This window comes from Schistocerca nitens, chromosome 3 (genome assembly GCF_023898315.1).
Source record: "Schistocerca nitens isolate TAMUIC-IGC-003100 chromosome 3, iqSchNite1.1, whole genome shotgun sequence".
Taxonomy (NCBI): domain Eukaryota; kingdom Metazoa; phylum Arthropoda; class Insecta; order Orthoptera; family Acrididae; genus Schistocerca; species Schistocerca nitens.
In genome coordinates, this window is record NC_064616.1 from 487,049,786 (window position 1) to 487,076,720 (window position 26,935).

General features: G+C 39.7%; 1 protein-coding gene across 1 annotated transcript in view; it reads left to right on the forward strand.

Moving 5' to 3' along the window:
- Window positions 1-26,935, forward strand: part of LOC126249633 (polyamine-transporting ATPase 13A3-like) — a 264,428-nt gene that overhangs the window by 222,822 nt on the left and 14,671 nt on the right. The window contains exons 18-19 of the mRNA XM_049951311.1: window positions 2,704-2,910; window positions 5,802-6,025. Coding sequence (XP_049807268.1) covers window positions 2,704-2,910; window positions 5,802-6,025 — 431 coding nt within the window. The remainder of the gene's footprint in view (window positions 1-2,703; window positions 2,911-5,801; window positions 6,026-26,935) is intronic.

The following is a 26,935-nucleotide window of genomic DNA, read 5'->3' on the forward strand; positions in this document are numbered from 1 at the left end:
ACAACAGATAACTTTAATTCTTACTTTGTCAACTCCAGAGAAATTATATGATGGCACCCAGATACATTAACACTTTCTCTATTCTTTGTGCAGATAATATTGTTCAAGTGTAGGCAAAGAAAAATTGGCCATGAGGGGTCTCCCTTATTGAGATTTGAAGAACCAGTTATTATTGTAAGTTAGTTAGCAACATTACTATGTTATGATACTAACACAATATTAACACATACTTTGAAATTATCATTCTTTCATCTCAGCAATTAACCAAATGATGGCCCTTGACCTAACACTGTTCAGAAAATAAGACAAAGCTAACTGATTAAGTTCTGTCTTGACTATAGCACTGGATTTAAGCACTTAAATCTTTTATACAACAGTATGGTATCTTTCACTATAACCACTTTCAGTATGCTACTTTACTTTATATGATCAAAATATGCTACACTCAAAGATATTTTTGTTTTCATTAAGCAGTTCTTTCTTTTTATTTCGCAACTAACACTTGAAGTTCACCAAAATTGTAACTTCAAGAAAACTTTAAACTTAATGCTCTGCAAACAACATTTACTGATTATATTAAAACTCTTTCAGTTAGGTATATGTCTTAGGAAAATAAAGTTCTTTGAACCAGTGTATGATAGCCACAAATTATTTTTTTCTAAAATACACAAAATTTACTGGCTCAAACTGTTATTACAGTTCCAAACAAAGTTCTTAACCTTTTGCTGTAGACGATCGTTGTGGGGTTTCAATGTGGTGGCTATGCAATCCATTCATTAGCAGCCGTGGCTGTTAATAAATTGTTCTTGGTGTTGAATTATGTTTACAATATATCCCAATTGTAAATGTCGTGCTACAATAAAACAGCAGTCTCCATCCAAGGCTGTCTAGGAAATGATTGATGCATAAGCACTCCCATGTAAGCCTAAGATGTTGCCTCTATCATTGCTGCCTGTAGACTAACTTCATTCACCTTTGTTCTGCTTAGCTGCTGCTTGCCAAATCATTCCACTTTTTCGCCTTCCTGCATTTCCATTCCATTTGAGATGGAAACTACTACTTTCACATTTCACCTGTGCAGCTCTAATACCCTCAGCATGAACCAGTTTTCCATGTGACAATATTTCTTGTAACACTTTTATCTTATTCAAAAATAAATTGTTTTCAAAAAATGTTTTACAAAAATCTTTTACAAATTCATCTTCATTAACAAAATAAAGTCTGTTGTAGACAGTGTACAGTCATTTATTCTTATCTATGTTTTTATTTTACATTAGTTATGGTCAGCAGCAAATTTCTTAAGAGGGAAAAATATTGTGAAACTGAATGAATTTTTTATTCTGCAGTGGAGTGTGTGCAGATACAAAACTTCCTGGCAGATTAAAACTGTTGCCCGACTGAGATTCAAACTCAGGACCTTTGCTTTCACGGACAAGTACTCTACCAACTGAGCTACCCAAGCAGGAATCACGCCCCATCTTCACAACCTTACTTCCATCAGCGCCTCATCTTCTACCATCCAAACTTCATAGAAGTCCATGGAGGGAGGAGAACTGTCAAGTTTGGAAGGCAGGAAATGAGGTACTGATGGAAATAAAGTTGAGATGGGTTGTGAGTCATGCTTCAGGAGATAAGACAGTGGAGCACTTTCCGACAAAAGGCAAAGGCCCTAAGATCGAATGTCGGTTGGACACACAATTTTAATCTGCTAGGAAGTTTCATATTGGTGCACACTCCACTGAAGAGTGAAAACTTCATTCTGGAAACAAAACCCCAGGTTGTGGCTAAGACATGTATTTGCATTATCCTCTCTTGTATGAGTGTTAGTCCCACATGTTAATTTTGGAAGGTAGAAGAGGAGGCACTGGCAGATGTAAAGCTGTGAGCATGGGTCATGAGTCATGCTTGGGTGGCACAGTTGGTTGAGCACTTGCCCATGAACAGCAAAGACCCTGAGTTTGAATCTCGGTTTGGCATACAGTTTTAATCTGCCAGGAACTTTCATTGTGAAATTATTTTTAGTATGTGTCAGATACAAAGGTGAGGTTGTATATGGATCTGAAACACAATTCTTAGTACTTCCTTTCTGTTAGTAATTTATTTTTGTATAATAGTAATAAATGTCCCAGAATATTATGCCATAAGATGTACATCATTAGAGTCAGCTGAAGAATAGTTATTTCAGTATTACAGAGACATACAGTTTACATAAAAATTACAGACCATATAAAGAACAATTTTGTGAAGATATTTGGAGGTACCTTGCTGACACCAAAGAAGAGAACTGTAGTGCTAATTTTTTGTTAAATCACTGAGATGCATGTCTAGTACTGCAGATAAAACCTTCCTGGTACTGTACGGATTTCAGCTCAATAGAGAGGTACATATGGCTCATACTGGGAGCAGGGATGTTCTCTAGTGAGCCTTTTTTAGTTGACAGAAGAAAGAGAAATTATAAGCATCATCATGGAAATATGTGTTAATTTAGGTGAAAATAATCTGTAGACTGATATAACAAAATTGAGGAGGGAAGTAGTTGAGAGCTCAACTTCATTGTTCATTTGTGAATACAAGTATGAATTGAATCTGATAAGCACACTGACATGAATGGCCTGTAGCAAGTAAATTATTTAGTCAGTTATGTGTTTTCAGTTGTGACATCCATAACTCTTGCAGCATCAGTAAAAAGGTTGTCTTTTCCAGGCCCTGAAGACAGCTGATGTTGGTGTGTCATTATCTGAGGCAGAAGCTTCTGTAGCAGCACCATTTACCTCAAAACATGCTAATATTGAATGTGTTCTGCATCTTGCACGTGAAGGGCGATGCGCTCTTGTTACTAGTTTTGGGTTATTCAAATACATGGCACTTTATAGTTTGATCCAGTTTTTTTCAACTCTCATACTGTATAATGTAAGTATCCATTTAATCTCTCTTTAATTGAAGATATTAACAGTACGTTGGATTCTGTGTAATCTTACCTAGAGGACAAAATGTCTATGGTACTTATTAGGACACACTACCTTCCACTGATAAGAAGAAGTGCTGAGGTGTAGACAAATGCGCATAAAATTGGCATGCAAGAAACCTTGGCAATTGTGCTGAGCTTCATATATCGTTCCACAAAACATTATGCTGTATCAGAGTGTCATCTCTGAGCAGTTACTGAAATTAAGTGTTATGGATTCTTGTCTATCTACACTGAAACATTAAACTTGCCATTTTCAAGCAAACTTTTACGTTTTCAACAGCTCTCAAGATACAGTGTATGATAAACTAGTTGTCATCTTGTGCTACCTCATGGCATATCCTTTATGTTGATCTTTCTATTGGAGACAGTAAAATTTAACAGCTTGAAAGCTGATATAATCCCTGCCTGTAAACAGTTGCATAGGCCAGAGTAGCTATTGTGGTGGTGGCATCATTAGCTGTGTCAAGCAAGCCATCAATATCAACAAGTCTGGATCACAGAATCCAGACAGCTCTTTGTGACTTAGAACTTGCAGTCATGCACTGATCTGCAACATTTCTCCATTTTTGCCTTTTTTTCACATATTTGGATCCACAGTGTTGTAAATGCTTAGTGGTAAGTGTGTTGCATCATTGTAGTGTTCTTGACATTATTGTGTGTGTGTGTGGGGGGGGGGGGGGTGATTAGTTAACAACAGAATAAAAATAATTGAACTTCTTGTACACCATCTCATTTGGCATGCCTTCGTTAAATATGCTGTGAATGAAACTTGGTGTTACAGTCTCCACACACAAAATACAATGTCAGGGTAGTGTCACCATGTAAGTAAGAAGAAAAATTCTTAGAATGAATCCCCTGAGATAAACTGACCATTATTACAATTTTTCTCTTTACCAATGCCGGCACACATTAATCACCCTACACTGTACAAGTGAAACATTCCTGTAATTTGATGTAATTATACTTTTATCTTCCAGTGTATCATGCACAAGTTCCTTATCTTAACTATTCCATGAAGTTTCGTGATTGTCGCCAGATGATGTCGACTTCTTGCCATGTTATTTCGGCTGACAACCATTCAGCCATCTTCCGGTGAATATGTTGCACTGGAGATTGTTAGTTCACATTGCTAACTATATACTAAAAATTGGCACAGACACTCATGCTTAAAGGATGCACAACCTCTGTCAAGTTTTGTGCCCTCTTCAAATACTGCTCTCTCTATGGCATGCAGGTGCATGCATAATGGTGACACTACATGCTGTGTGGTGTTGGTTGTGATTGGAGCATACCAGTAGGATGTACAAAACCAATTTCTGGTGCCAAATAGAATGAGAAACCACCCCAATTTATAATGCGTATTAATTAGAAACAAGGATACCACCACACATCGGAAAACATCTTATTTAAATGAATAGTAGTAGGGGTGACCCAATGAAGCAAATAAAAATAGGTACCACGCCACTCATATAGATCTGTTAATCAGACGTCCCTGTCCCTGCTGCACTGTCAACTAGTCCTCTATGAAACCATACTTTGTTTGATGATCAATTTGCCCTCTCTGCATCTTCAGTCAGTTACATGAGAGTTCTTCCTGTATTTTATCTATAATGGTCAAGAGGCATATAGGAAATAGGTATATATGGTTTAGCGATTCTAGGGTATCTTTTCTCTCCTTTTTTAAAATAATAATCACCTCTGCTTCTTTTCATATGGTCAGTATCTTGCCTTGACTCGCACTCGTTGAACACATGGATCAAGTAAGGCACTCTTTGCTCTTTTATTTCACAGTGCAGTTCCAATTGCACCAAAAACTTCTCAGCTAACAGCAAAATGCAAGCTCCTTGTACATTTAAACCATTGGTTAAAGGCTTATGGAATACTGATGTGGCATCAACCAAAATGTAAAATGTCCTGACTCTTAAAATTTATAAATATTTAACAGCTTAAATAATAATGCCGTAATTTGAATACAATATTGTTTTTAGGAGCATGTTATATATAGTGTTCGTGCTGTTGTGTTTATGTGGAGCCCTCTGAGCGAAAAGTATTGTTACGATAATACACTCTATTCTCACAAGGCAGGGGTGTTGTTGTCGTCAGGAATTACCACTTCTTCAGCATGCAGGAACATGAAAGTAGGCAGTTGTAGGCGCATTTTATTGGTAGTATTAAATATCTTTTGACAGTCATGTCGCTCATGGAGTACAAAGTGAAGATCAGTTTATTTGACCAAATGGTAATATTTGGCAGTTTCATTTCCAGTTTGTCCTGATTATTTTTGTTGTTTTGTGTGTGTGCGCATGTGTGTGTGTTGTTCCGTTCAGTTGCAAAGAATTGAGGATAAAAATAATAATAGATATTTGACTAACTTAGAACATATCTGAGACTTACAGTGCCCTTGCAAACAAAGGAAAATACCAATATTCTTTTTAATAAAATGCTGCAATACGATTACAAAAGTAATATATACACTGATAGCTGATTTAAGTTAAGTGTACATTTATTCTCGCACAATTTCAAGTTGTTACTAGTAATTTTGGTTTAGCTTGCTTATACAGATTGAGTGTGTACAATCTCTAGGAGAAGAAACTTGAAGATTTACACATTTTGTAACTAAATACATAAGACATAAGATGACAGTGACCTTAGTACCATGTTATTAATAATGTAACTCCAATTGATGATAAAACTACAGTTCTCTCAGTTATGAGCTACATGCTTTGTTGTCAGTATTCTTCTTAGCTGTAATTAGGATAGGATACAATTTCTCTCTTCATTGATTTACTGACCGTGCAAATTTTCTCTGACAGTTTGTTTCTCATTTTTGCAGCGCAGTTCCATATTAGGAGATATGCAGTTCCTGTACATAGATTTAGTTATCACAACATCACTTACTCTAGTTATGGGACTGACAGGCCCATCTAAGAAATTAGTCCCACAGAGGCCTACCGGGAGCTTAGTATCACTAGCTAACATAGTGCCATTAACAATTCATGTTATGTTAGTGGCATTGATGCAGATAGCAAGTTTACTTTTTCTTACCCAACAAAACTGGTAAGTCCTTCTAATATGTTTTGATGTTGTCATGTCTGTGCTGAAGCAGTTCATTTTGTATTTCATTACTGACATAAAATCGAATATGACAATTGACAATACAAGCAGATGGACTGCTAGTGTGTTATGTAGCAGCTGTAATTGACGTATTCATAATTTTTATTAATTTTTATTTCATTTTTATATATGGTGAAAAGTATTTAAACCGACAAACTGTGGGAGGTTGTAGGGGACATAAAAACAAATATTTTTCCCTAATGTCATTTTTTCCTATGAGGATTATTTAAACCGGTGGGGGCTGTGTTACACTCTTCAGTTGTTACAGGCCGTAATACGATGTTCAGATGTTAGAGGCCGTATTACCCTCTTCAGTTGTAGGCAAATGCTGTCCACCACTGTAGTAGTGCATTGTCCCTGTTTACTAATGGAGCGATACACCTGGAGTGAGTACAGTGATATGGCTGGTGCATACTACGTAGCGCACCACAACGGACGAGCTGCACAGCGGGTCCATCAACAACAATATCCTAATCGCCGTATCCCGCATCATAGAACCTTTGCTGCTGTGTACCAACGTCTGCTTGAAACTGGATCATTTAGCAGATTACCTGGACAGGGACGCCGTCGCATGGTAAGAACGCCGCAATTTGAGGAAGCTGTCTTGCAGCATGTGGAGCGGGATCCTTAAATCAGCACTTGTGCAATTGCACGCAACATGGGGACGAATCAGACGAATGTAAGAACAGTCCTTCGAGAGCAATTGTTATGTCCATTTAACTTACAGCGTGTCCACAACCTGGAACCAGTTGATTGTCCACTCAGAGCATTGCCAGAATTGCTGGAAGACGTCCTGCTCCCTATAAGACAATGCATGTGGTTCCAACATGACAGGGCACCGGCACATTTCAGTCGCCGTGTGTGTCGATTCCTGGACCGACGGTTCCCAGTAATGTGGACTGGCAGAGGTGGTCCTATACCATGGCCTGCTCGATCCCCAGATATGTCCCCTCTGGACTTTTTTGTGTGGGGAGAGATGTGCAACCTTGTTTATGCAACTCCTGTTGCATCAGAAGAGGATCTGGTTGTCTGGATAGTAGCAGCAGCAGGAATAATTCAAGATACTCCTGGGGTTTTTGCCCGTGTCAGACAGAACATGATCCGACGGTGTAACCTTTGTTTACGTGTCAATGGAGGCATTTTTGAAAATGTACTGTAACTGAAATTGGGTTGTGTTAATGTGTTGTCTCTTGGTCTTAAAAAACTGGAAAAGTGTTTGTTGTTTTAATTAATTTGCCACCAGAGAATCTTCCTCTACTGCTTTAAATACTCCTCATAGGGAAAAATGACATTAGGGAAAAATATTTGTTTTGATGTCCCCTACAACCTCCCAGAGTTTGTCGGTTTAAATACTTTTTACCCTGTATATACCAGGTGATCAAAAAGTCAGTATAAATTTGAAAACTGAATAAATCACGGAATTATGTAGATAGAGAGGTACAAATTGACACACATGCTTGGAATGACATGGGGTTTTATTAGAACCAAAAATACAAAAGTTCAAAATATGTCCGACAGATGGCGTTTCATCTGATCAGAATAGGAATAATTAGCATAACAAAGTAAGACAAAGCAAAGATGATGTTCTTTACAGAAAATGCTCAATATGTCCACCATAATTCCTCAACAATAGCTGTAGTCGAGGAATAATGTTGTGAACAGCACTGTAAAGCATGTCCGGAGCTATGGTGAGGCATAGGCGTCGGATGTTGTCTTTCATCATCCCTAGAGATGTTGGTCGATGACGATACACTTGCGACTTCAGGTAACCCCAAAGCCAATGATCGCACGGACTGAGGTCTGGGGACCTGGGAGGCCAAGCATGACGAAAGTGGCGGCTGAGCACACGATCACCACCAAATGACGCGCGCAAGAGATCTTTAACCCGTCTAGCAATATGGGGTGATTCTAATAAAACTCCATGTCATTCCAAGCATGTGTGTCAAATTTTATCTCTCTATCTACATTATTCCGTGGTTTATTAAGTTATATATATGCGAGTGTATACCTGTCCTTTTTTCCCCCTAAGGTAAGTCTTTCCGCTCCCGGGATTGGAATGACTCCTTACCCTCTCCCTTAAAACCCACATTCTTTCATCTTTCCCTCTCCTTCCCTCTTTCCTGACGAAGCAACCATTGTTTGCGAAAGCTTGAATTTTGTGTGTATGTATGTTTGTGTATCTATCAACCTGCCAGCGCTTTCGTGTGGTAAGTCACATCATCTTTGTTTTTAGATATATTTTTCCCGCGTGGAATGTTTGATGCAAGTAGCTGATAAAAAAATTTGGGACGGGGGGAGGGATAGTATAGGTGATAGTTGGTACTGAGAGCAGCGAGTTGAGGAAGGGGGGGGGGGGGGGGTAATGCTTTGCTACATAGTTGGCAATTGATATGCCTCACATGCCCCCAGGGTTATACCAGATGTCCAGGAATTAGGGAACTAACCCTGCTCCAGGGCTGGGTATGTATTCCTGAGCTGGGAACTGGTGAGTGCTACCAGTCTTTTATATTTATGGGCTTAGGCATTTTTACCAACAACATGTGGTGCTGTGGAGCAACATTGGGACACCAGTGGTGAAAGCTGCAACAACTTTGTTGCCTCTGAATCACCTGAAAGCTCCGATGTCACTGCAAATTGTGATGCACATCATCTGACTAACTTTCCCTCTTTCAAATGTGAGTGGCATACAGTGGTGTATTAGCATTCTGAGGGTGGAAGGTGGATGTGGGAACTGGCTGCCCAGCTGTCCCAATATGTGTTAGCAACATGTATTAGGAACTGCCCATTGTTAATAACACATCTGAGCCAACACAGGATATTTCATCTGTTTAGCCATTGGCGGACATTCCTGCCAGGTCCTGACAAGCACAGTGTGTCATTATGTTGGTGAATGAGAGCTTCAAAATTAAGCAGGTAATGGAACCTGATGTGTGTCACACTGCTGGGGGGTGCTATAAGAACACAGCCCAGGTAAACAATGCAAAACAAGTTGATTAGTAAATGCATAAACTGGGCAGTAGATGTCTCAGTCAGAGTTGCACATTGACACAATATTTGTTGGGCTGACAGCCCCAAAAAATATCAAAGTTAATTTCGGAGTTCACTTTGGAATGAAAAAGTTAATAACACAATACTCTATGGTAGCCAATACCGAAGTCCACACATGTCCCTGGTGCAGAGGCTAAGTCTCAGCAAAGCCTGGTGATGACAGTGGCTGCTACACACAGTGGAGGTTGCTGGATGGAAAATGGCATCAAAGATCTTGATGGTTTGTCATAAAGCCTCTGACTGATGAAACACTACTACAGCCACAGCCTGAGCCTGAGAGCACATTAGAAATGAAACTGCTGTAGCACAGCCCAGGCACTGAAGTAAATACTGTTAATGTGCCAGAGCACAGCTGGAACTATCTGCAGCCCTGTGCAATTACGCTGCCGCTTGCTGGACCACTGGGCACATGAAACCTTATGGCTGTTGTCTGCTGGAGTGGCCCCTGTGGCTTTGCTGTGTAGGCCACTCACTTGATACTGATATATGACTGTTTGCTATGTAAGAGGGTAAACAGCCCTGGCATAGGATCCTCTTCCTCCCCCTCCATTGGACAAGATGGTGTGACATATCTCAAAGTCCCAGGAAGTGATGGTATCGCTGCCATCAACCTGCGAATCTTATCGGCTGCAGTTGACGTCCATGCGTGTGGGCATCTGGGTCGTGGGTGAGCTTATCTTGTCAGCATCCAGAGATTGCACAACCTGTTGCAGTGGTGGCTGGAGTTTGTTAGCAGTTGTCCTTGGTGTTGAGGTGTCTGACTCTGGAACAAAAAAGCTGAGAGATTTCCCGTTGATGGGATCAGCACACTGTAAGGGTATACCTTGTTGAGGTGTTTGTGAAAATCGGAGCCATACTGGAGTTGCACCTTGATCAAGGAATGTTATTGAGAAAACTTATAGAACCAGCATTTGAAGCTGACTGCAGAAAGATTTACTGTCGCCAACATACATTTTGCATAAGGACCATGAAGATAAGAGAAAATAGGGCTTGTACAGAGGTGTATAGGTAGTTGTTTTTCCCTCATTCTATTTGTGAGAGGAATTGAAAGCAAGTGACTAGAAGTGGGGCAGGGTACCGTCTGCTGTGCACCATACAGTTGCTAAGCAGACTATGTAAGAAAGTGTAGATGTAGAGTTGCAGTTGATGCAGCCTTCCATGCAGTTTTTCAATGAGGCTACACCTGTCTTGTGGGGAGGAGTAGTAGGAGGCTAAAAACAATGTGAGCACCTCATCCAATTCACGGTGCAGGTGCAGTTTGGGCATTTGTGTCTTGAACATGCGAGCAGACCTCTTCACCAGACTGCTCTATGCCTGATAGAAGGGCACCATGTGCACCTAGTAGATGCCATTTTTTGAACAAAAGATGCCAAATTCAGTGGATAATAATAATAATAATAATAATAATAATAATAATAATAATCCACCAGTACATCAATGCAATAGAGCTACATCCAAACGTATATATACAACTACAGAAATCAGTAATTATTGATACATGTTCAATTACCCGAAAGTTCCTAAATGCAATATAACACATACCATACAGTTAAAAGGAAGTGACGCCTGATCAAGGTCCGCGTCACTTTCCATTTTTAACCAGACTTAACGTCTGAGAAAGTAAAGAATAATAATAATGGCATGTGATGAGGGCCTCCCGTCGGTTAGACCGCTCGCCTGGTGCAAGTCTTTTGATTTGACGCCACTTCGGCAACTTGCACGTCGATGGGGATGAAATGAAGATGATTAGGACAACACAACTCCCACTCCCTGAGCGGTGAAAATCTCCGACCCAGCTGGGATTCGAACCCGGGCTCTTAGGACTGACATTCTGTTGCGCTGACCACTCACCTACTAGGGGCGGACCCTAATGATGGTATGACTCATATCCAGTGAGGAGTTCTTAAGCTTAAAGTGATCACTGTGGAGTCCTTCATCAGGCAAGTGGACAAATATTGTGTCTCAAACTACGGTCTGTGTGTGCAGTTATTTTCACTGGAGGTTTGCACAATGGAAACGGCAGTGTCTGAACAGATCTTGTAACTTTGCTATCCACTCCCTACACAGTTGTCCACTGAGCTTATGGCAGCCACAGTGTGCAGTTAGGAGTCAAAATACTCTAGTAAGCACGACTTCGATCATTTATGGGTTGAGCTGCTGCAGTAAATGTTACAATTCAGGGCCGCCATATGCCAAAAAGAATGCACACTGCTGAACATCACCTGTGATGCCATGTGCTAGGAAGTATTATGAAAGCTGAGTCATTTAGTTTCTTCATGGCTACACCCTTTTGTGAAGTGGCTGGGATGACGTTGGCACCATTCGGAACCTTTTCACTAGCAGATCAATGCGTGACAGGTGGCTGAAGATTTTCTGTGCTGGCATGATGGTGGCAGTCATCCACTCCAGCATCAGTTCTTGAGTTCGTAGCATATTCTATAGAAACTGTGACACTTGGGTGGTAACATCTGTTGGCTCAGCCATGTTGGAACAGAAAGTAAATGTCAGTTCACTCGAAACTTGGAAGTTACATGAAAGGGAACACCATCTACCTGTAACATAGCACAAGCATCAAAAACTGAGTTCAACAGAAAAACACCTTGTCACCAACTGGTGCGCACCGTGTCGCTGGAAGTGCAATAAGAAAACATTCCAGATAAGCATAAACAATGCAGAACAAGTTTATTAGTAAACACATGAATTCAGATCTCCTCCTTGGAGTAAGTTTTTACAATGACAGTGTATAGTTAAGTAGTAATTCCACTTGAATAGAATAGTAATTGTTTGTTGAGCTGATGGTGCCAGGAAATATTAATTTCCAAGTTCACTTTGGAATGAAAAAGTTAAAAGTACAAAGCACTAAGACTGCCAATACAAAAGTCCACACATGTGCCCAGTGCAGAGGCCACGTCTCAGCAAAGCCTGGTGACAGCACAGCCATCTCTGCACAGAGAAGGTTGCTGGCTGGAATATGGTGTCAAAGATCCTGATGGCTCCTTAGCAGTTGTCACCTGGTCCAGAGAGCTCATTAGGAAGAACTGCTCTAGCATGTCTCTTACACCAGCCAAAACACTGTGAAGACACCAAGACACAGGTGCTATGGCAGCACATGACCCGCAGATGCAGGTTGGTCTCGGGGGGCCAGCCATCTCTTGTGGTGACCATGCAGTCACCTCTGGTCCAGTGGATGCATGAAACCTTCTGGCTGTCATCTGCTGGAGTGACCCCCGCAGCTTCGTTGTGTAAGCTACCCACTTGATGGTGATGTATGACTGTTTGGTGTGTGAGAGGGCGAACAGGCTCAGCAAAGCAGAACTCTTCTGGGAAATAGCAGTCATATAGGGAAGGTTAAATGCAGAGGAGAGAGCGGATAGGTGGAAAGAGTACATTGAAGACCTCTATGAGGCGGAGATTTGTCTGATGTGATAGAAGCAGCAGCAGGTGTTGATTTAGAAGAGATAGGGGATCTAGTATTAGATTCAGAATTTAAGAGAGCTGTGGAGGACTTAAGATCAAATAAGGCAGAAGGAATTGATAAAATTCCATCAGAAATTCTAAAATCAGTAGGAGAAGTAACAACAAAACAACTATTCACATTGATGTGTAGAATGCACGAGTCTGGCAATATACCATCTATCTTGCGGAAAAATATTATCCACACAATTCTGAAGACTGCAAGAGCTGCCAAGTGCAAGAATTATCGCACAGTCATCTTAACATCTCATGCATCCAAGTTGCTGACAAGAATAATGTACAGAAGAGTGGAAAAGAAAATTGAGGATGTGTTAAATGACGATCAGTTTGGCTTTAGGAAGATAAAGGCACCAAAGAGACGATTCTGACATTGTGGTTAATGGAAGCAGGACTAGAGAAAAATCAAGACACTTTCATAGGATTTGTCACAGTGGAAAATGCGTTTGACAGTGTAGAATGGTGCAAGATGTTCAAAATTCTGAGAAAAATAGGGGTAAATTATCAGGAGAGGTGGGTAATATACAATACGTACAAGAACCAAGAGGGAATAATAAGAGTGGACGACCAAAAACGAAATGTGCAGATTAAAAATGGTGTGTAAAACAGGGATGTAGTCTTTCGCCCCTACTGTTCAATCTGTACATCGAAGAAGCAATGATGGAAATAGAAGAAAGGTTCACGAGTGGAATTAAAATTCAAGGTGAAAGGGTAGCAATGATAAGCTTCGCTAATGACATTGCTATTCTCAGTGAAAGTGAAGAAGAATTAAATGACCTGTTGAATGGAATGGACAGTCTAATGAGTACAAATATGGACGGGAGAGTAAATCGAAGAAAGACGAAAGTAATGATAAGTAGCAGAAATGAGAACAGCAAGAAACTTATCAAGATTGATGGTCACAAAGTAGATTAAGTTGAGGAATTCTGCTACCTAGGCAGTAGAATGGCGAATGACGGATGGAGCAAAGAGGACACAGACTAGCACTGGTAAAAAGGACATTTGTGGCCAAGAGAAGTCTACTAGTATCAAACATAGGCCTTAATTTGAAGAAGAAATTTCTTGAGAATATATGTTTGGAGCACAGCATTGTATGGTGGTGAAACATGCACTGTGGGAAAACTGGAACTGAAGAGAATCAAAGCATTTGAGATGTGGTGCTACAGATGAATGTTGAAAATGAGGTGGACTGATAAGGCAAGGAGTGAGAAGGTTCTGCGCAGAATCAGAGAGGAAAGAAATATATGGAAAACATTGGCAAGGAAAAGGGACAGGATGATAGGACATTTGTTAAGACATCAGGGACTGACTTCTATGGTACTAGAGGGAGCTGTAGAGGGCAAAAACTGTAGAGGAAGACAGAGTTTGGAATACATCCAGCAGATAATTGTGGATGCAGGTTGCAAGTGCTAATCTGAGATGAAGAGGTTGGCACAGGAGAGAGATTCGTTGCAGGCTGCATCAAACCAGTCAGAAGACTGACGAATCAAAAGGGGAGGGGGAGGGGAGGGGAAGGCAGGCCAATGTGCACTTGCTATGTTTGCTGAGATGAGGAGGCAGTTCTGCCGATGCTGCAAATACACAAATGAAACTGACTGCCTGAGTTCTAAGGCCATCCTCAATTCTTTTAGACAGTTGGCTGGATAGGTGAAGACAGCTAGCATCGCATGTGAGTTGTAAGCAGTGTTCACTATTTGTAACATTGGATGTCTGATCAGGAGCCAAGTGGAATATGTAAACTAGAGGCTCTGGCAATTCAGTGATTTTCACAAATATGAATTTCTCAGCCTCCACTATCAAGAGGAGAATTTGAGGGCGCCCCTCAATATGTTAGGCATCCTGTACACAAAGGAAGTAGCTACTTGTGTAGCAGACTATGTTAGTTGTAACATGGGTGTTTATTTAGAACAGAACTTTTATTTCTGCAGATCAGCACAAGCCTATTTGTAAACTGCAGGAGCATACATGGTGAGCAGAATTAGTCTAGCTTATTATAGATTGTAATACCCACAGTAATATTTGCAACAGAAAGCTGACTGAAAACAGAAGTTAATAGGAGCAAAATCCTAAATTTGTACTGAAATGTATATTGTGAGACTAGGCTAAACCAGTGGTGATGGCATATTTATTGCCTTGTAAAACTTAGTAGTATCTAGTGAAGTTATTGCAGATTCGAAAAGTGAAGTAAACTGGGTGGAAGTAAGCTTCAAATGCAAATCAGTCATGGTAATTGGATACTCATATTGACCACTTGCCTCGGAAGCTGTAATGGCAGGGTGCTTCAGAGAAAATTTGAAGAATATCACAATAAATTTCCTGATTATGCTATAGTAATAGCCAACTATAGAGTGGGAGTCGTGCAGTTAAAACTAGTATCTGAGACGGGAATTGGTGTGTAATTGTTGTGAATTTTTTTTTTCTAAAATATATTTTGAGTAGTTAGAGAAAAACTCATGAGGACAATATTTTAGACCATCTTCTAACTAAAAGACTGTAAAATTTTGAAACAGTTAACATGTAGGAAGGGGTCATTGACCATAAGACAGTTTTAGCATAAATGATTACATGTGTTACAAGTAATACTGAGAAAGGTAGGAAAATATTTTTGTTTAGCAAGAGTCACAGGAAACAATTTACAGAGTATCTGAGTAGTCATCGTCAAATATTCAGCTCTAATAGTGCAGATGTGGAGCAGAAATGGAAAAAATTCAAAAGCATAATACAATATACGTTAGACAAGTATGACCCAAGGAAGGTTGTGAGGAATGGGAAAGACCTGTTGTGGTTCAATAATCATGTTATAATGTTGTTTCAAATCAAAGAGAGCTTCATCACAGATTTGAGCAAAGTAAAATCTTTATTGACAAACAAAGGGTGAACAAAACCAAAATGAGCATAAGTAGAGCAAGCCAAAAAGCATTCATTAACTAAGAAAGCAAATTTTGCCAGCTGATCTAAGAATTTTAAATTTTGGTCTTGTGTAAAATCAGTAAATGGATTAGAATCATCCATTCAGTCACTCAGTGACCATACTGGTACTGAAACAAAAGATGAGAGAGAGGACCCAAAGATAACTGTATGTACTCTTTGGAAAGTGTTTCACTGTGAAAGGTCGTAATGTGGTTCCTTTTTACAGTCACCACATGAATGCTAAAACTGAAGATATTCAGAGAAGCTACTACAAAATAGGAAATCAGCTAAAATTGCTCGACACCGGAAAGACATGTGAACCAGATGAGATACCTCTAAGAATGTAAAGAGATAATGTAACAGAACTTGCTCACTTTCTAACAACAATTATTGCAGGTTGCTGGGGCTATGAAGGGTACCAAGACTGTTTCACTTGTGTACCAAGTAATTTATGTCCAAATACTGTGATAATGTTTTTCAAAAACATGTCCACAGGAATCTGATAGAAACTGTTTCCCTAACTTCCAGATTCTTGTAGGTAATGTGAAAGTGATTTGATTTTGAGTGGGTAAAGTGCATTATTTGGGAATTTGCCATTTTGTATTTTAACACAGTGCTCAAAACTTTTCAAGTTATCAGTGACTCAATGGGTACAGGTGTGTCATTTGGAGAGAAAACTGAATACAAAGTTATATTTAGGGATAACATGTTTATATAAAATAAAAACAGGATTGGACCTAAAAGAGAGCATTGATGGACTCCTTGTAAAATTACCATTCAGTCTGAGAAATAATTTTTTGTGCCTGATGTTGCAACTAACCTTTGCTTTCACACAGTGTAATACAATTTGAACCATTGAACACTACTCTTGATTACATATCTTTCTGATTTATGCAGCAGTAGGGTGTGGTTCATGCAGACAGTGCTTGCACAGTTAGAGCACCCTGATGAAGCAGGGAATGCACTTCTGGTGTCTGAGTTGAGAACTTTCCATGTTAGCTGAGGAGTATGTGCCTATGGCACTGGGAGTCCAAGCTGTGTCACCATGCCACATGGCCATAGCCATTTGCTATGCCTGGGTGGTGCCCTTGGAGTGAGGCCCTTTGTCAGAATATGTGACACCAGGTGATACAGTTCATAATGAAATAGATTAAAAATACATTAAAAAAGATTAAAAATAGAAAATAAAACATTAAGTTCCAGCTGATCTATTTGATAGGCATGATAATGATGTTGCTGATAATTACAATCCTGTAGCATTCTGACTTTGGTTTCACAATGGAAGAAGGGCAGCTCCATGAAAATAGAAGACTATATTCACTGCAATATGTAGTTTGCACCAAAATGAATAGTCCTACATTTTTACCAACTAAACACCATTTCTTAATAGAACACACTGAGAACATGTTTAAAGAGGTAGCAGCATTTGACTGTACACACCCTCAGGGTCAAGATTTGAAAGTAGTGTGGGCTTGTAATTAATATTTGGTACTCAAGTTTAGAAAAAGAAACCTTATTGGTTTACTTGCTCATAGGGATTACTTGGTGAGTATTGCTAGGGAGATGAGAGAAGGCATCTCCAGTAGCCCCAGACCCATATTGAACGAGAAGGGAAACTGCCAAGGTAAAGAAACTGAGCCATTTAGTGTCTGCTCTAGGCAGTGGCTCAGAGCAGAAGAGGGAGATATTTTTCTTTCGCAACTCCATGAGCCCACAGTCTCACAAGTGAGGTGATCCTGTGATTTGATTGACAGCACAGCTTTGCTGATGTCGATTCAGCCTGGTCTGGTGTGAACTGGTTGATTGTTGTTATATCAGCTGAAAGGTGAAGGGCAAAAGGCAGCCTGTTTGTAAAATTTAAATAATAAAAATTATTCATGTAAGGGACTTGGGGCACCATGCACATCTCCTTCCTTTTCCCTGAAAAAATTCAGCATGGGTGAATTTGACAACCCCTGTGGGACCCTAAATCTAGGGTTAACAATATTTTAATTTCATTTAACAATTCGGTATTTTAATTTCATTTAACAACTCAAAAATCTTGGAATGTGAGTATAATTATTGTGTCACTGTGTGGTGACTACAGTTAGCGACACAGGACTGCGATGGCAGCAGCATTACAAAGGTAGCCAGAGCTGGTTTCAGAGAGTGTTAAGGAGTACAAGCAATGGAAGGACTAGGATATAATGTAAAAATAATCAGCACACATTTACAGTCAGTTTTTAAAGCTTAAGGAAGGATGTCGTTGATTGGCTTCTAGCATTATTGGAAGAGATAACGGACCCAGTATGTTTTGTAATAGGATTTGTATGACTTTGAAAGGCGTCCTCTTCATACTGCAGATGTTTTTTTTTTTTTTTAAATGACATGGGCACTCAACGTCCAGTGCACTTATGGTGATTGGGTAACCACCAGCTGGTTGCCAACCTGACAAAGTCAAAGTCACGGAACAGAATTCTGAAACAAAGCTGTTTGTTTTAACTGTAATCAGGGAGGATGAAAGCATTGTAATGAAATTTATTTAAAGTTAATTAGCACCACCAATTATGTCATCTAAGTAACACTGTACCTATTTAATTGACCAAAGAAAAGTTGCAAAAACTGAAAATGCAAAATGCGTTAATATTCAGAAGGCACAAAGTCAACTACTTGATCAAATCTTTCTGAGTATCATCTAGGATGACATACTAAAGATATTTAACTAACAATAAGTATAAAATGATGACTAAAAAACATGATGCTTCCCATTACACTATTGCATCTTGTAAACAAATAATAAAATTTAGGACAGACATCTGAAGGGTGATTCGTTCAAGCCAAATTTATGTTATCACAAAAGGAAGGTAATTAAGTTCAATTAAACTGAATAGAAAGATTGTAGAGATAACTGATGACAATAAAACATCAAATGAACAGATAAACACAGTAATAAGATTATTGTTTGAAACAGTAACAAAAGTAAGTAATTCATAAGACCAATACAAAATAATAGTTTTAATCAATGAAGACAACTGTAGATGACATTACAGTTCATGACAGCTAAAAATAAGTTGTCATTAACTTTAGAACTTCGCCTCAGCACAATCCACTGAAATTAGGCCAAGAAAGTGATCAGCTGGATTGGCTGTATGTGTCCTACTACATAACTTACTTGAAAAAAGTATATAGTTATGCTCAGCCCCAGAATAGCAAGCAGGGTGGGAGAGACTGTTGGTACAGTTTTGTTAAGTAAAATATTGGGCTTGTGGAATGCCTTAATATGAGTGTCAGCTTGATCTAGTGATTTGTTGCTTCTGCTTGTGCCATCAGCTAATCTAAGGACTTGAGCAGTTCATTGTTAGTATCCACAAGAACAGAGAAGACTGGATTTATGCTGATGAGAAGTTAAATTTCAGACGGAATAACAGGAATGGTTTGATCATGGTATTCAGAGTTTCTTTCAGTTATACAACTTAGGTTTGAGTATGTATTGTATCTGCCAAGTTTTAGGGCCCATTTAATGAGTCTGCTGTTGAGATCTTTTAAACTGAAAAGCTAATGTAAAGCCACGTAATCTGTAATTATTATGGACTATCATATGTATAGGTAATGCTGAAAGTAATGGGCGACAAAAATAAGAGCCAGAAGTTCCTTTTCTGTGGTGCTTTAGTTTTTCTCACCTTAACCCAACTGACATGATGTCTAAGCAATTGATTTTTCTTCATTTTCTTGTATTTGACTGTGAATACAGCCGACAGCACAAGATAAAAGATGTGGATAAGCCAAGACAGGTGAACTTGTAAGAATTTCTTTCAGTTTTGATATGGCACTCTCGCAATCCAACAATCCAGACAAATAGAGTTCTCTTCTTTAGTAATTTTGTGGTGACTGCATAGTTCTCCATGAAATAATGTAGTAATTTGCTAACCCAATAAATGATTGCAATTCTTTAATGTTCCTTAGCATTGGAAAATTGTCCACTGCACCACGAATGTGGTCTTCTTACACCATATGCTGAAATTACGTGGCCTACATATTACACTTGTGATTGCATGAAACAGCACTTTTCTAATTTCAAATTTAAGTTAGCATCACTAACATGTTAGTATGTTTCGTAGTCGATATGCATTTTCTCTAATTATACTTGAAAAGACAATTATGTCATCCAGATATACTAGAGATGTGGTCAGCTTTAAACCTTTTAAAAGTCATAAATCAGCAAAGTGTTGAAATGTAGCAGGAGTATTTCAGAGGCCAAAGGACTTCCTTAACTATTCCTAATGCCCAGAGCGTACAAAAAAAAGCTGCATTTTCCTGATCTTTCATTTGACAGTATCCAGAGCACATATCTAAAGTGGTGAAGAATTTTCATTTGCTAAGGTGGTTCAGAGGGTCATTAGTTCTTGGAATGGGATAAGTATCCAGTTATGAAACTTCCTGGCAGATTAAAACTGTGTGCCAGACCGAGACTCGAACTCCGGACCTTTGCCTTTCGCTGGCAAGTGCTCTACCATGGTAGATGCTGCTGTTGAGATCTTTTAAATTGAAAAGCTAATGTAAAGCCACGTAATCTGTAATTACTATGGACTGTCATCTGTATAGGTAATGCCGAAAGTAATGGGCGATAAAAAGCACTTGCCTGCGAAAAGCAAAGGTCCCGAGTTCGAGTCTTGGTCCGTCACACAGTTTTAATCTGCCAGGAAGTTTCATATCAACCCACACTCTGCTGCAGAGTGAAAATCTCATTCTGGAAGTATCCAGTTTCATGTTCTTATTGGCTGCTCTCATGTCTACACAAGAGCGATAAGGCTTTTACCCATTACTGGTTTTCTTTGGAAGTACTGATACATGTGAAGCCCAGGGACTGAAAGAATGTTGGCTTACTCCTGCTTCTAGCGAAACTGAGATTTTTTATCCATTAAAGACTGCAACTGATGTGGTTTCTGGGCTGTAGGCCCAGCGTTACCTGTAGGAATTTTGTGGTAATTTAAGAAGGTTGCTGGAAGATGTTTCATTTCTTCAAAGAAAGTTGCAAATTTGGCTGGACCCAGATACAATACATCACAATCTGCCTTACACAGGTGTTAGTTTCTTTCCAGTTTCCAGTTTCATAAGTGCTGTAACTGAGGTATAATTTATGTAAACTGTTCTTTCAGGCTGTTCATTTCTTGATAATCTGTTATCTCATCCATATTTGCTTCATGCAGTTTGGTGAGTATGGTACTCTAGGGGATTTTAACATCTCTGCTTCCAAAGTTATCTATGTTCAGTGGCAAAAAAAGTACTCTCTTCCATCGCACTCATTCAAAATAAACGGCACTTCATATGGATCTGTGGTCCATCTAACACTCCATTTTCTGCTAATGGAAAATATATCATCTTAAAAATCTATCTTATCCCTCTATTCAAATGATTTTCCCAGTACCACCTGCGAGTTTTCACAGTTATTTTTAACTTCAATGCTATGGTATATGATTTAGTGGGTTGTGGGAACACGGCCCTTCACTCTGGACTTAATCACATCTTTATAGAATGAACAGTGCCGAAATGGTGGACATTTCCCACAGTTTGAACTTCTTTTCATAAGTTAATTATGCCATGAAAATGCAGCGGAAATCATTGCCTAAAGTGGTGTTGAAATTTTGGCATGCTTCCAAACCTCTTCAAATGTGAACTGGTACTTACTTATGTCTGTTTCCAGTTCTACATTTTCTGAACCTGTTGGGTAAATTACCTTTTTTTTCCAAATTCACTCAGTCAACATCAAGGTGGTTTTTATTCTTGGCTGTGAATAGATTTAACAAAAAAAAAAAATGCTAATTTGTATGCCTATATCAATGATAAAGGTAGACTGCCCATTGCATCTTGCAAAGTTACATTTGCCACCTGAAAGACACTACCTCTATCACTAGATCCACTTTGCAGAAGGGGCTGGAGGGGGAAAGGCAGAACCAGTTCCATTCGTGTTTCCCATGTTTTCAGTCCTTCAAGCACCTAGGTAACTTATTTGATTAGGCAAATGATGCCTAGAAGATGGACAATTTGCCCTCTTCTGTCCAGTCTGTGTATGATAGGCACATGCTGGTGCTAAACACATGGGAACTGATTTTATTTACTGCTCATTTAGAGACGTGTCACCTTACATTTTATAACAAGCTGTTCATTTAACAGATTTTCATGTACATTACAAAATATGTTCAATATTACAAACAGCAATTACTGTTTTCAGCAATTACAGTGGAAGTAATAATAAATTAGAAATACATTAGAAATTGATAAAACAAAAAATATTCAAATTTTTAGAAGATGTGATGATAGATGACAGGAAAGACTTGGATATGTTGTTTCTTTTGGTTTTTAATTAACCTTCAGTTCTTATGTTATGTACCTTGGGATGTTTGTGACTAGGGTGTTTGCAATGAGTGAAGCCCATATTGTGGGGTTTACTCTGATGGAAGATTGGACAAATTTCTGGTTCTTCCTGCATAGAAATACACATCATACGCCCTCCCTCAGTGTGCTCGGCAAAGCACACTTTGTGTGCGTGGGGAGGAATACCAGACCGACAAGAGAAGATGACTCCAGTAGCACCAGATGCCTCTTAGAGCAAAAGGGAAAATGCCAAGGTAAAGAAATTAAGCAATTTAGCATCTGCTCTAGGTAGTGGCTCAGAACAGGAGGTAGAGATGTTTTTCGTTTGTGGCTCTGAGAGCCCTCACACTCCCAAGTCAGGTGATGCTGTGATATGATTTGATAGGCAGGGTGGCCTATTCTGGTGTGTACTGGTTGATTACTGTCATATGAGCTAAAAGGCAACAGACAGAGGCCTCCTGGTGTGAGCCTAGCTGTCTGGTTTTCTAGATAACAAGTGGTCGACTACCATTCCTTGTTTCTTTCTCAATGGTAGTATCTGTCCTTGCAGAACATCTTGCAATCCAATTTGGGGCAGTGCCCGTGGCAGTGGCTACCTATTATCCTCCCACCTTTCAAACATGCCAGCAGTGGGTGGAAGATGCCTGCCTCTCTTTCACCATATACTACCTTGAGCTGAATAACAAGCCTTTGAATAAATGGGAATTGGGAATTGCTTCTAGCCCTATAGTCATCCCCATTTGACAGCCCCAGACCCCAACTTGATTCACAGTCAAAGAATTCAAAATGTGAATACGGTATTGCATCTGGCTTAGATGTGAATTTCCATCACAGTGGTGATACAGTATCATGAAGGGGAATCAAGTACTGCTAGATGATACAAGTCAGTACATTTCCTTTATAAATTTTAAGGCCATGGGAAAATAGTTAGAAATTTGAAATTTGCAGAGGATGTCAACACAAAAACCCCATCATCAAAGTCATTTAGAACTATTTTCAACTGAAAAACATAGAAATTAAGTTTTATTAAGTAAACTTTAGAAATTTCATCACCATTTTCAACTACAAAAGTAATAAATCTGTAACAAATTTGACAATTGTTATCTTAATATTTTAGGGTACATAGGTTGTAAACATATGGTACTGAAAGTGAGAGGTTATGATCAGTAGTGGTTTTAATTGCTACTAGCTATATTTATAAAATTATAGAGTTGGAAAATTTTCAGTTTTGTGGTAAATTAATCTTCCACCAAAAACAGAAAATCACAGTTTTGAAAGATCCCAAATGAGAAAGCTGGATGTGATTTAAGAATGAACCAGAGTCATTTCCTAGGTTACATGGAGCTTCAGAAAGATGGTCCCTATTCTGTCCCCACCTAAATAATATGTTTGTAGGATAACTGCACAGAAGCAGATCAGTTTCTGTCAGTAGCCACAGTGTATCGAGGTAGTTTAGGAGTCTTACTGAAACTGCCTACATTCATGAGAATGGTTATTGTATTACAGAATACCAAAGTGTCATATTGCAGAAAGAACTGCTTTAGTACATCAAAAGAATTTAGTAAATGCCAATTTGAGTGTGATGTCTGCATAAAACTCTAAAATTATTTTCAGTTCACTACATCTCAGATTTTTGGAAATTTGTGCGTTTATTGTGTAGCAACTGGAATTTTACCAGAAATATACAGGTTGTGGTGAGCAAACTTTATACTGAACTTACCTGCAGGCAGATTCACAATCTGGAACTGAGGAACTTGCATAGACTTTCAGTTTCAACAGGTGCAAGTTGCTGTTAAGAAAAAATATTTAAAATGACCTGCCTGAATCCAGAAAATTTGGATTTAATACGTAAATGTTAATACAAGTGGTCTTGCCTTGTTGAGTCAAATGACATTTCATCATGCTAATACAGATTTGTATGTATTTCCTTTTAAAGTTCCTTAAATGGAAGTTTTTTCTACACAGTAGTTGATGTGTCAGCCAGTGGACAGTAGATTGCAAGTGATTAGTTCTTGGTCATTTTCTAGTTAAAATTGTGTTCCATTATCCCTTGTTGAGTGGGTGGGAGGAAGAATGGATACTCATCAGACTTAAAAGCATACAAAGAAAATTCTCCACAACATCATCACAATATCTAATCCCAGCAAAACTACTTCTTACACTTACATCTACACAAATTTGAACTTCAGAACTGGATTGCATTTGGAATTTCTTTGTACAGATGTCCACCTGCCTTCTCTTGAGTACATCCACGAAGGGACCCCATGGGATACTTGCAACATATTTCTTTTATGCAGGCTATTAATTGGAGCTACTTTCACTACCTGGTAGTATGCACTATCCTTGACCTAATGTACGACATGCTTACACATTTCCTTCTGGGTCCTCAGTCATATCAGAGTTCCAGAGATGAGATAACAGGTTACTTAGCCAGTGAAGCTACCACATGACTGAAATGGTAATGGGAATACTGGACACTAATGAGGGAACATAGAAGTGACTTGTAAATCATTGCAGTGGTAGCAGCTAATGAGCTGCGTGCTATGAAGGAGGCCACTGCAATGTGGTGTGTGTCCTTCCATTTGTCCTGGAAAGAGTCCACTGTCTTTATATTGGTCATACCTGTCTGACACAGGATTTTTATCCTGTTCAGTAACACCCCCCAACCTTGCCTCCACTCTTCCCTAATGTAACTATGGAGCTTGACTGACAGTGGCTCCTGAAAGGAGGGGCAAGAGGCAGCATCTGCTTCTGACCAACACAGTAGACCAATTTTGCACACCTTCTAAAATTTCCTGTACTTGCTCTTAACTCTTAATTGTTAGTGTTCTGGGTGTCTCTGCTCTACAGTTTCTCCACAGACTTGTTAGAAACAGCAAATATCCGGGCCATAATGCAGTGCATTACTAGTCAGTTCAGTATTGGATGACGACTATGATAACAGTGACAACACCACCACCACCACCACCACCACCACCACCATAATCATCATAGTCATTTGATGAGCTGATGACTAGCCATCCCATCCAGAACCACCTTCTTACTCTAGGGTACAGAAGTTCCCATCCCACGTGTCACTACATAGCTTGAGTCAAATGCCGGAATGGTTCCTTTGACAGGGCACAGCTGATTTCCTCCCCATCCTTCCCTAATCCGAGTTTGTGCTCCATGTCTAATGACCTCATTGCCTATGACACATTAAAGTCTAATCTCCTCCTCCATGTGTCACTCTCCTTTTACTGAGTAGAGATTAGAATGATCCAGGAACACAATCACTGGATTTGATAGCTTGGAATAAGGTCATCCAGACTGAGAAGGTGCATTGTACTTGCGTATATGCTTATGGCAAAGTGTGAGTACATTGAAAACAACGTGCTTGCAAAATGAGTGCCAATTAAGTTGATGGGTGAAGTAGGCTTGTATGGGGAATCTTCACACAGACTGAAAGGAGGCCTTATAGTTGCCACTCTCTTGACCTCAGTGTTACTGAGAATGTACGTGATGCCACTGATGGAGATCTGCATGCTTTTTGCACAGCTCTGACCAGTCTGCATGATATGTTTTCCTGTTGTCTGTGTTATTTATTGCAATGTTTGGATTATACTGCAACTGACTATAGAATCAGAAGATTCCACCAAGATAAGACTTTTTCAAGAAACAAGACAAGATTCAAGCTTCTAGGGATTTTGGAATAAAAACTCAAATGCAACAGGCTCACTAGCAAGTTCCATAAATAATAGACACCTTGACTCATATTTGACCACAAATACTGCTTGTGTTGATGTGTGCAACTGTGGTACTCATCATACGGTAATAAAATAAGATATCACAGTGAGATGATGACAGCAATTAGAGATTTGTTGGAACATTCTGTATTCCCCTCTTTTACAGCAGGACTATCAAGGAATGTACATAATCAAACATGGAAAATCCAGAATGGAACGTAACAATATTATGAAAAGGATAGTTGCTACTCACCATATAGTGGAGATGTTGAGTCACAGAAAGGTGCAACAAAAAGACTGTCGGAAAGTTAGCTTTTGGCCAACAAGGCCTTTGTCAAAATTGAACACACACACACACACACACACACACACACACACAAGGGGGTCCACAACTCTTTTGTGGATACATGCGTAGCGAGCATGGGACCCCGAGCTAGTGTGGCCCTTATTCCTTTCCAGGCTGCATACCTTCCTATACCACATCCTTCCCCATTCCCCATCCCCCCCCCCCACCTCCACCTCTTCCCTTCCCTTTCTCCCCCTCTGGGAGTATGTTTAGTGCCTACGTCCGGAGACGGATGCTTGAAACTGTAAAACAGTCTCTCTTCTTCTCTTTCTCTGCTGGCAAGTCTCTGTCCTTCCTTTGTCCTTCTCTTTTCCTTACCTCTTCTCCTTACCCTCTTCTCCGCTGCGGCGTTTGAGACCTCTCTTCTTTCCTTTCCTTTTCTTTGTTCCTCCCTTTCTCTTTTTTCCTCCCTGTGCATGTCTAAAGGCCAACCCACACTTTCCCACGCATAGCCGATGATGGGGTAAAGCATAATTCCCCACCCCGGGTAGACAGGTGGGACACGTACGTACCCCCTGGTAACAGCCAGGCCCAGGGAGGGGTGATTACCCGAGCTGGTACCTTCCGAAAGTGCCGATTGGTCCCACCGTCCATTTCTCGGGAGGTGTGACCTGAGGTGTGAACAATCACCTAAGGCGGGAGTGCCCTCAGAGAGGGCCCACAAGGAAGGAGACGCCGGTAATCATGGGGGATACTTCCGCAATAGTTTCCTCATCATCTACTATGTCTGCTCACAAGCAAAAGTTAAATGAGTCTCAGCCACGGACAATTCTTCCATCAGTACCACAGTTCCTTGTTGTTTCTCGGTCGGACGAAGGTCAAGACTTCTCCACAGTCAACCCTTTCATTATTCAGAAAGGTGTCAATACAATTACAGGTCCTGTAAAGTCTTGTTCCCAATTACAAAATGGCACCTTGTTGTTACAAACAGTCAGTGCCCTCCAGGCTCAAAGATTCCTGCATACTTCATTGCCACACACCTTCCCTGTCCGGGTGGAAGCG